Source organism: Gracilinanus agilis, chromosome 1 (genome assembly GCF_016433145.1).
Source record: "Gracilinanus agilis isolate LMUSP501 chromosome 1, AgileGrace, whole genome shotgun sequence".
Classification (NCBI taxonomy): Eukaryota; Metazoa; Chordata; class Mammalia; order Didelphimorphia; family Didelphidae; genus Gracilinanus; species Gracilinanus agilis.
Window position 1 is genome coordinate 150,938,615 of NC_058130.1, and position 12,078 is coordinate 150,950,692.

General features: G+C 33.2%; 1 protein-coding gene across 1 annotated transcript in view; it reads left to right on the forward strand.

The window, feature by feature from the left end:
- TEX10 (testis expressed 10) overlaps nucleotides 1-12,078 on the forward strand; it is a 74,000-nt gene that overhangs the window by 11,071 nt on the left and 50,851 nt on the right. The window contains exons 3-5 of the mRNA XM_044658282.1: nucleotides 2,440-3,155; nucleotides 3,529-3,775; nucleotides 10,867-10,979. Of these exons, the coding sequence (XP_044514217.1) occupies nucleotides 2,440-3,155; nucleotides 3,529-3,775; nucleotides 10,867-10,979 (1,076 nt within the window). The remainder of the gene's footprint in view (nucleotides 1-2,439; nucleotides 3,156-3,528; nucleotides 3,776-10,866; nucleotides 10,980-12,078) is intronic.

The following is a 12,078-nucleotide window of genomic DNA, read 5'->3' on the forward strand; positions in this document are numbered from 1 at the left end:
ATCAGGAGCAACAGTGGAGAGATAAGAGAGGTTAGAGAAGTACATAGGGTAGAGATGAGATACTTTTGAATATTAATGGCATGTGTCAATTTCCCTTGTTAATATTTTTCATTAAGCATATTCTTAAAGTCATTATTACTATACTGAAAGTGCTTTTCCTCCTAAACCCAGATATTATATAAGTGCAATATGTGTAATCCCTTCTAAAACATAGCCTTACTTTTCTGTGTCCAACTTTTGACTATTTCTGGGCAACAAAGACAATTTCCCCTAATCATTGAAACCATTTTTCAATATTCCTTGACATTTTTTTTTAAGTTTGTAAACTTAGAAACTTAGTCTGGGTTAGAGATTAGTGGCTACTAGAAGTGGTATATGTTAAGGGAGCTCTTAGCAAAGTGAACTGGTAGAGAATAGGTACAGGATTGGTGCCTTGGTGAGACTATATTTAGCTTACTTCTTGACCTGTGCACATTTGACTGATTTTTTTATTATTTAGCAGTTAAGTATACAACAAAATATTTAAAAACAAAAACTGCAACAAAATATAAGCTTTCTAGGGTTGAGGCATGGAGATTTTGTTTTTTCCTCTTCTAGGGTTGACTTGAATGGCAAGAGATTAGCTGATTAGATCAGTTCTGAGTTCAGCTAAGCAAAATAAAATAAATTGAAAGTTTGAAGCATGTTTTGTTTTGATATTTTCTGCCCTTAAAAGTAAAATAACTTAAAAAACTTTTGTATATGTTTAATTTTTAAAAATAAAATACAATTGTTAAATTAGATTTTTTTTTACATGTGTGCATAGGAAGTAGGTTCACATATAGAAACCAAGCTATTAAATACATGAAAAAACCTGTCTGACTACAGATTGAAGCTATAGGTCCATGGTTAAGTTAAATTAAAAAAACAAAACAAAACCCAAACCTTCTGTCTTGGAGCCAATACATAGTATTGGCTCCAAGGCAGAAGAGTGGTAAGGGCTAGGCAATGGGGGTCAAGTGACTTGCCCAGTGTCACATAGCTATGAAGTGTCTGAGGTCAGATTTGAACCCAGGACCTCCCATCTCTGATTCTGGCTCTCAATCCACTGAGCCATCTAGCTGCCCCGTTAAGTAAATTTTTAAAAAACTCAAAACAACTTAAAATAACTTTGAAAATGATTTAAAGCATTATTCTGTTGAATTAAAATGTTTTAAAAAGTCATTAATTTAAATTTTTTGACCTTGAAGGCTTTAAGAAAATTTTAAGCCTTAAATCATTGTGAAACCTGTTGTTGTGTATTTTATACATATATGGGCTAAATCCCATATGTATTAGTTCAAGAGACTTGTGGAAGCATTTATATTTTGTCATCAATTTAGATTTAATTTTTGAAAGGCTAGGAGAGAAGTGAGCTTACAGTTTTTTAATGTAAAACTATAACAAACTTCATGGAATATTTAGGTTTTGATAATGAAATTTTGTTAAACTTTTCTTTCTGCAAGACTTAGATATGAAACAGTTTCTCAAATAAATTAGTATATGACAAGAAGCTTTTTGAACCCAGTAGAAAAAGGAGGGAGAGCATTCAAAATTTTTTGTTGTTGAAAGTGTGATTTGGGCATTTTTGGTGGCTTTATGTTGATGTTTGAGGATGATTTAGGGCAAATGAAGAAGAACTGGTTCTTAGTCATTGGGTAAAAGAGCAATACAGTCCAGTCCAGCTCTCAATTGGTTTGTCTATAATTCAGGTGTAATTCATTAGAATCTTCAATTGCTATTAAAAATGAGTAGACTTCTCAATTTTAGACAGTTCAGCAGTCAAAAAGTATTATTTAATGGCTATCTGGTAATATATCCATATGTTACTGTTATCTTGTGATAGAGGATTTTTATATTTGTAGTATGATGAAATTTTATCTGTATCTATAAAAAGATTTCCTAACTATTGATAAGTATGTTGATGGGAAATGTTAGATTTTATTTGTTAATTTAAAAAAATGAATTGTTAATCCCAACTGTTAATCCTAATCAAAGACTCACTTCTTAGCCGTGGAGGCTGAGTGTATTAGCCAGGCTTATAAATTCCTTCAAGTCTTGGTTTATAGATCCCCCCTGGGTTGGTACAATCTGGTGATAAGGAAAAGAAAGAAAACCCCTATGCTGCTAGGAATTTTATACATATCAACTGAAAGGAACATGCCAATATCTGTCAGTACATTCAGATTTATGAAAGTAGGGGTTTAAAGCTAGAATGTGTGCTCAAGTTTTAAAAAATATTAATGTATTATCATTTTGAGTTGTCTACTAATCTAATTACATACTTATTGAATTCCTCGTTGAACTGAACCATGCTACATTTTAGAGAGCTAAGGAAATTGTAGTCATGAAGTTATTATTTTCACATATATTTATATAGATGTGCATAATACACACATATAATTGTATTTACATTTATAGGACCTTCTGTCACAGATGCATCACTACAATGCTGGAGTTAAGCAAAGTGCTCTTCTTGGGCTCAAAGAGCTTTTGTCTCAGTATCCACTCACAATTGAGGCACACCTTTCAAACATATTAAGTGAAGTAACTGCAGTGTTTACAGACAAAGATCCCAGTGTAAGAGCAGCAGCAGTCTGCCTTCTTCAATTCTTGGCTCCCAAAATACGACCTGAACAAATAACTCCATTTTTTCCTTTGGTAAGTGCCCATCTCTCTAGTGCCATGACTCATATTACTGAAGGAATTCAGGAAGACTCTTTAAAAGTCTTGGATGTTCTGCTGGAAGAGTACCCAGCTCTTGTTACTGGCCGCAGCAGTGTATTGCTAAAGAATTTTGTAGAACTTATTTCTCATCAGCAGCTTTCTAAAGGACTGAAAAATAGAGACAGATCCCAATCCTGGATATTGTCTGTTAATCCTAATCGGAGACTCACTTCTCAGCAGTGGAGGCTGAATGTATTAGTGAGGCTCAGTAAATTTCTTCAGGCCTTGGCTTATGGATCCACTAGGTTGGGAGAATCTGGTGGTGGACTTCAGGAACAAAAAGACAACCCCTATGCTACTAGGAATTCCATATATGTCAACTGGAAGGAACATGCCAATGACCAGCAGCATATCCAGGTTTACGAAAATGGGGGTTCACAGCCAAATGTCCATTCACAGTTCAGGCTACGGTAAGAGATTTCAGTTATGTCCACGCTAAGTTATTTTATGTTGACCTATAGTTGTTGATCATTGATGACTGATAGAAGCCATTTTAACATAGTTAATCGTAATTTGATTTTGTGGAAGGAGTGATTAAAAGTATATTAAAATAGTTTCATCATCAGGGAAATCCTATCTTGAAGTAATAATTTAAAAGTGATTCTGGGCTCTATTACTAGTTTATAATATTTTGTCACCAGTATTTTGTATGACACTAGATCTAGACATATTGTTACATCATGTTATTTAATTGCTACTTAATATTTTCTTAGCTTCATTACATCATATAAGGGATTGAACTTAAAGTCATTTTTAATGTCTTCATTTTCCTTTCTGGTTTAGGTACCTAGTTGGAGGAACAGCAGGTGGTGTGGATGAGAGCTTATCATCAGCTGAAAATTTGAAAGGATTCATTGAAATAATAATTCCATTACTTATTGAATGTTGGATTGAAGCTTCACCTTCACAATTTGCTACTTCTCTTATAAATCCTTTAGGATCAGAATCTCATCAGCTTATGGAGCAAGTACTTAGTATTATTTCTCTGTTGTGGAAACTCTCTAAGCAACATGATGATACCCATAAAATGGTAAGAAAAAAGAAAATTACAGTTCTGCCTGTTAAACATCTTTATTATAGATGTGAAGAAAATGTTTTCATAAAAATATTATATATTATTATTACATTTTACTCAAGAGAATGCCATTTTTGCAACATACATGAACTCAAATAAGAATTATTTTGAAATGATACATTGCCCACCTTTATAAAATTTTAATTTTCTTTTGATACTTGCTGAGAGGTACAAATATATAAAAGAAAAAATTCTCATCATGCATTTATTCACTAAAACAAAGTTTTGGTTTCCTTTGTTGTTTGAAGTACTTGTTATTGTATATCATACAGTACTTGCTAGTTCATATGTGACCCAGCTGCTTTGTGAATACTTTGCACAGGGTCAAAAACGTTGCCCATTAAGTATAAGACTCTAGGTTAGGCTTTTGTGGTGGAACTGCAGAGAATTGGGCATACGTAGGTTCAGGATATGGATAAAATTTGAGGATTTCAGAGACATTCTTTATGTGCCATGAGACTACCTCAAATTTATATTCAAAATGGTGTGTGTTCATTTCTTTTAAAATACTTGGTAACTTTCATAAAACAGCTCTAGATATTCTTTCCAAAATAGGTGAACTGTAGCTACTGATAGGGTATAGCTAATAGAAGTATTATGTAATTTTATTTTTAAAAATTTCTTTGTATTTATTTTTGGGAGAAAATTTATTCAGAACTCAAACATCAAAAAAGAGCATTTCCATACACCTAGCAGAACACCAAAAGGTTCTCTATGAAATTAAATCTCCATTTTATACTACTTGCTTTAAAATGTGTATATTTTTAAAATTCTACGTTACTTTCAAAACTTTTCTAGTTTGTATCTCCTGAAGTACTATAATCTTATTTAATAAACATATATTAGTAGTAGCTTTTAGTTAGAAACTTCATTGGAGTGTAATGTTTGTTAATTCTTTTTAAAGAATTAAGTGGAAGGTAATTTTTCTGATTGAAGATAATCTGATCATGGAAGTTTTTCTACTATAGTTATAGAAACAGTCTATGTAGTTCTTGATTCTGCTTCTAAGTTGAATGGTGCTTGGGGGAAAGAAACAATGAGACGAAACTGGTGAGAAATTTAGTTGTAAACTGTCAGAGGGCAGATAAAGGCAAGTGACTTTTAAAGTTAAAGCATCTATAGCTGGCAGCAGAGAATGCAGGTAAGACTGATCTTGGTTTAAAGCCCAGGAGCTATGCGTATGTCCTGGGAAGGACTTTTTATCACAAAATGAAATGTGGGGTGACATTCTAGTCAGCCTTTGGATTGTACCCTTGCTAGATTTAAGTTACAATTGATAGTTCTTAAGCACGAGTGTAAGAGGTATCTTTAAAATGTACCTTTTCTTTAATGTGTAACATAAAAATTATGTACTTTTTTTTTGAGGGAGCTTCCTATATTTAGCTGTTTTAATAAATTTCTATAGGCAATTTGATAATGAGATGTTATTCACAGCAACTTTGAAGGCTGTCTTACCAAATTGGAGCAGTTTTATTTTATAGTAGAAGTGCATATCCATAGCAACAAAATTACAGTATTGAAAAATTATTTTTTTGTTAAGGAATGAAAATCGATTGTTAACTGAGTCTGAAATCAAAGCATTTAAGTGGGATTGTGTAAAAGGGAGCTATCTTAATTTCAGGAAAAATACTTAAAGAGGGAAAACGTCCAACAATGATTAATGTCAAAGCACTGAGAACAAAACTTGACATAGATTATTTTGTAACATAGGCTTATATCAAAGAGGGGGAGTATGGCAGTCTGAAATAGGGAAATTAAACCAAAAACTATGGAAATACTTTGTGGAAAGGGGCATGGAAAATCTTATTTCTTAGGCCTCTAAGCTCTCTAGTATGACTTAGGTGGCAATAGCTTTATAAGAAATATCTCTCTCCCTGAGAAAGAAAGAAACAGAATTCCTATTTCAAACTTATATAGTCAAATTCCCACATTGGCTATTTGGACATTTCTTTAAATGGCTAGGCCTGTTTCCCCTCCTTTATCTGCTAATATACCTCACTCATGTAATTCATGTAACCTGTTCATTTTACATATGAGGAAACTCAGACCTAGGAAGGTTAAATAATTTGCCTAGGGTAACAACAATAGTGGGCATCAGAGGAGGGATTTAACTTTGGTAATATGATTCTACTATTCTTTCCTTTAAATCCTGCTATTTCATAAGTTAGACACACTTATTTAAATACTAAGGGGGGAAAATATATGAAATTATCTGACATACAGAAATCTTTTAGCATATCTGTGTTCTCATTTATGTGGATACTTTATAGTGTTAACAGGTTGCAAATCCTTAATACTTTATCTTATAAATCTATGTTCCTTTCCCTGGCATCCCTTCCCCCCACTTGTAACTCTCCTAACAAGCATAGATAATATTGATAAACATGATCTGGACTGCCTGATACTGTGGACTGATATGACACTCTTGAAATAGAACTGAACCACCTCATTTTAAGGTTATACATTTTTCTAATGAAATCCTTATTACTACTTTTCCAGTACAACTCTATTGCTAATATATTGCAACCTGATAACCACAATATCCCATTTTTAACATTACTTACAACTTTAATTCTTTGCAGATTAGTAGTCCATGATCCACAATGATAAACAGCACAAGAAAAATATTTAAAATGATGGATTATTACTTCAAGAAGGAGTTTAGGGTCATAAAAAGTACTGCACAATTTCCTAAATCAATACAGCTGTCTTTAGTTCCCTTTGTTTAATTCTATGTTCATTGTTCATCAATGGTGTCTGTCTAGGATATACGTACTGTATGTACTAAAAGACCAGTTTTCTGGGTTGTCCATCAAATTGCAGATCTTATCTTTATCCACTTGGTTTTTCTTGTGTGGATAGTTAGGCCCAACTTTTTTCAGTGATTATGGATCTCATTTAGGAAGCTCTGCAAAGCTATGGGGCTTGAGGCTCCTGTTTCCAGATGACATTGTGCTGATTGCAACTGGAGGACCTCAGCATTCAATTTGGACTTTATCCCGGACATCTCCATGGTGGTGGCAAATACCTTTGGTGAGCATATGTCTCCCTCTTTTATGCCTCATGCAGAATTAATCATCGGGGGTTATCAAGGTTATTTTTTGTTACATCTTTCAAGGAATCTTGTATGGTTTTGATAAATTTGGGAGGCAACATGGGAGAGCCTTTTTTAGGCAGCATTTTGCTCTACTAAATCAAATTCTTTTTTATGATCAATGAACAGTAAACAAAATGGGGTCTTGTATTCTCTACATTTTATATTCAGTTGTTATGTTTGTAATGGTCTCCTTTAGAATATCATTTGCAAGAGTTCGCCTGTTTCCTTTTAAAATCTTCATCAAAGCATTTCCTCAATGTACATGGATTATTCTCATAAAGATTCAGTAGACATGGGAAAGAAGGCATAAAGAGATTGGTAGGTAGTTATTGCTGTTTTCTTGGTTGCCTTTTTTTATTGAGTTGATAGATTTAGCTTTGCAAGGGACTTTGGAGTTTATCTAATTAAGTTCTCTGACTTTGCAAATGAGGAAACCAAGGCTTAGAAAACTTAAGTGATTTGGTCAAGGTAACTTAGGTAGTGATAGCTACAGTTTCAAACCTAAGTCTTACCTCTAAATCCAGATCCAGTGCTTCTATTTCTCTTAAGCTTTTAATGCCTCCTCTCTTTCAAATACATTGAGAATTGATCTCCTTCAAAATTCTGTTGCCTCAAGAATGGACCTCTTTGTATACTTGATCTGGCCCAGTTTCTTTTACTGTCATTTAGTGTTATTTCTATTTCTAATGCTGCAATATGATGACTTTGATATTAGAATGTTGGCCCCATTGTCATTGATGGGAAATAAAATTTGTAACAGAGATCTTATTATGACTTTTGTGTTTTTCTTGATTCATTGTTCTCACATTTGACCCTTAAATGCTCCGTGATTGATCTGGCTTAGTTGGGTATCTCATCAAGAGTTCTGTAAACTTGCTTTACTCTCCACTGCTTCTTGTTTGTTGATTTATGAAATGATATTCAGTCTATTTTACCATGCATTCCATAATTTTGCAAATAACTTGATACTCTATACTGGCGTTGGCTTTTGGCTACCATATTGCTCTGCTTAGCTTGGTAGGTAAGGTGTAGAATCCTAGTCTCTTATTCTTTGATTTACATTGGTTAAATTTCCTTAATAAATGGTAATAGTCTGGGTGAATGTGTTATTTTGTAAATTTCTTTTTTGGGAGGTGTCAACAGCTTGGTTAAATTGATCAGACTGGTGTTGTCTCAGTTGCATTTTACATCTTTAAAAAATTCTAATTTATCATATATTTAGGTTTTTCCTATAAGTCCGTGGTCTGACAGTACTGGGCCAAATGATTAGGAAATGACTTTCCTTTACATTGTCGCTCATTTCCTGTCAAAAGATTTTTTTTTTCGAGGCAAATGTTATTTGATGCTGGTCATGTCTAACATCTCACTCTTCTTGATGAAAGTACTTATGATCTGAATGTATGAGGCCTTTATATAGTCTTTAAGCTTTTAGTTTCTTATTTCTTAAATCAAGTTTGAACCACTTTTCTCATTTTTCATCATATTCCCCTATTTTTATCATTGCATTGAATTCACCAAATTTTAAAGTATGTGCTGATTTAATTTGGAGAGTCTTATAACATTCATAAATTAGGATCTTTGATTAAGAACTGGAAGAGGGTCCTTAGAAGTCATCTAGGCCATCCTCTCATTTTATAAATGGGGACGCTGAGACCCAGAGAGATTGTGACTTGCCTAAGATCACACAGGTAAGACCCAGTATTATAATCCAAATCCTTTGTTTGCAAATTTAGCCCTTTCCCCACAATACCTGCTATAGTTCCTCCTTCCTAGAATTTCCTTGTTTATTTTCTGCAGTAGGTATTGGTGCATAACCTAGCAATATCTTTTGAATTGTCTTTTTGAAGGTGCTTTTTCATAAGTGTTAGAATGTGAGATAATCTAGTGTTCTGTGAAATGATAACCTTTTTGTGCACCCTTGGTCATGTATTAGAACCAACTCCAACCCCTTCATTTGATTCTCTAAGGAGAACTTGTGAGCCATCCTTCCATTTTTGTTTTCTAGGGTCATTTATAGTGAGACTTTGAAGACATAAGATTCAGTTCCTCTATTAGAATGTGTACACTAACTAGTTATTGGGCAAGGATCCTACATTTAAAATACTAACCATAATTAAATGTTTATAGATGGCCTAGAAACTCTTGATTCTTAGCACCCTCTATTTTTATTTGCCATATTTCTTCTGTCACTGAAGAATCAGAAGGCGTCTGCATAGCCTGTTTTTTCCTTTTGCTGTTTCTATTAATATATTTTTAAAGAATTTTGTCATCAATTGGTCAACTTGATGATAATTAATCTGTCATATTTAACTGTTGCCATGATTATACTTGCAGTTTTTTCACTTTGGCAGAATATACCAGATTTTAGACTTTGCTCACACGAGAGCCAGTAGTCATTGATGTTGCCACCGTGAGACAATAGAGTTGGAGAAAAACTTTTTTTTCCCTAAAAAATATTTTTTTCATCAATTCCTCCTTTAGATAGGCTTTTCTCCTGTCCCCTTACCTATAATAGGTAGGAAGACTTAAATAGCGGAAAAACCCTAGAAAAATCAACCTTAGGAAGCTTAAGTGACTCACTGACTTTTCAAATTTCAAGCAAAAGTTGAGCTTTAGTTCTTTGCTAAGATTGCTTTGCAAACAATTCAGATCACAAGATCACTGCTTCACATATATTTTTTAGGAAACTTCACTGAAATAAGTCTGTGACATTTTTAGCAAATGAAAATTTTTAGTTTTAGAAAAAGTACAGTAAACTATTAACCAGGTAGTACTGTTAATTAATATAGTTAATTAATAATTTAGTTAAAATTTGGTATGTTTGTTGTGGACAGATTTGAGTTTTTACAGTTAAGAATCTGTGAAAAGTATTGTTAATTCTGAAGGCTCATTAGTAATTTTTACATTTTTCATTTAGTCCTAGTTTTTAAAAGCGATTGTTTTGGACCTCATTGTTTCCTTCATTTGATGCTGTTTTGTGAACTACCTAGTATTTATATCTTTATCTGATCATTTCTGTCAGTGACACAAGTATATTTGAGTACCAGTGCATAGTTATCTTTAAAGGAAGTCACATTTAAAAAGTGAATCATCATTTTACGTTTTGATAAAAGTGGAATGATGTCTATTTGAGAATCCTAGAAATCTTGATTAGTCAAGATTTCTATAGCAGTTTTCCATGTGTTTCATAATTATTGTGTTAATTGCTTAAAATCTAAAATTTAATTTTTGTCATATCCACTTCAATGTAAAATTTAACAAATAGAACAGCGTTGAAAGTTACATGGTCAACTTATATAATTAAAAAGAAAAGCAAGCAGTTTATGATAGGGATTCAGTTTCATGTACAATGTGCTTTCTGTTTGACTTTGTATATGGAAATGCTCATTTTCTTTGGTGTGAAGTTCAGAATAACAAAATTTTTTTTTAATTAAATTTGAATTTGGCTGTAAAACAAGTTGTGAATGACTAAATAATATACTTGACAAAGGTTTTAAAGTGAAAATGGTGGACCATACCAATTCACTTTACTTTTATTTAGAATGTCATTAGCTGTAGTAATCACAAGTATTTATACCTCGGGGCCAGATAGGTGATGCAATGGATAGGGGACCAGGCCTGGAGTCAGGAAGATACGTGTTGAAGTCTGGCCTGTCATGCCTCAGTCATGTATGACCCTGGGCAAGTAACTTAAGCCCTATTTACTTCAGTTCCTCACCTTTAAAAAAAAATGGGGCACACTGGAAAAGAAAATGGCAGATTACTCCAGTATCTTTGCTAAGAAAACCCTGTGGACAAATCCATTGGGTAACAGAGTCAGACATGACCGAACAACAGTAGGCGAAGAGGAATTTTTGTTTCAGCTCCTAAGTTTTCATCTTTTAGGCTATTAGGTAATTGATCATAATTTTACTCAGATTTTTCTAATGTTGCATTGTCTTTTTAATAGGAGGTATGGCTTCGAAAGAATTACCTTGTTGATTTTAAGCAACACTTTATGAGTAATTTTCCTTATAACCTACAAGAAATAATGAAACTTAAAAGGAAAGAATCAAACAAAAGGTATTGTTTTTCATTATCTAGAGCTGAAAGTTATATAGAATTATGATCTATAACTACATTTTTGAGTTAGAAAACATGTATGACTCATTATTTTTTTGGTTACATATATTTTAATTAGTCACTGTCAAAATTACTCTTATTTAAACTAGTACTTATATCCTACTAAAATCTTCTTTTTTCATTTTGGGAAACTTAATACTTTAAAAAAGTATACTTTTATTGATATTTCATTTTAAAATATATCTTCATTTCTAAACATATCCTCTTTCCTTTCCCAAGAAAGCCATTCTTATATCAAATAATTAAAAAAAGAACAAAGTCAGTTGAACAAAACTAACCCAAACTAACCCAGTCTGACATGTGCATTGTTTCATACTCATCATCCTCCTACCTCTTCTTCAGGGTGAAGCTTATTTTGAGATATCTCTTTCTAAGTCTTTTGAAATAAATATAGTGGTGGTGTATAGAGAGCCAGCTATATCTTTTTGGAGGTTCTGAGTGGCGTTTAGTGGCGTTGGATTGAAAAGACTAGAAACAGAAAACTGAGAACAGCCAGACTAGTGGTTAGCCCATAGCTGCTCCAACTGCTGTGGAGTTTTTGAGTTTATTATATACTGGTTTTAAACAAAGAACACAAAGAAAGCATCACAGCTGTGAAGGGGTTACAAATCATACACAACCCATTAAAGTCTAAAAAGTAGAGAGATAGGTACAGGGTCAAGGACCAAATTCCAACTACCAATTAGTAGGAAGTTAATTCTGGGAGCAGAAATAGATTTCATAGAGATTTTTACTAATTGTCTTCTGTCCTCTTCTTGAATTATAGGACTACACCTGGTCAGATAAAGTCTTGTCTGGCCTTGTCTGTGTCTGGCCTTGACCATCTAAGTAATATATTTTTTAGAGTTCAGGCTTTTTAATTATCAAGGAGAAAAATGGTTAACTCAGTAGCTGCTGGTCTGCTTAAGGACTCAAAGCTTCCCAATAAGAATATTGAGAAACGGTGGGGATCTAAAAATGAGTCAAAAGAGGAGTCTCAGATTTTTACCTTAGATGGCCCATTCAGTCTGTGACCTGACATGCAGTGCAGAAAAAGTCA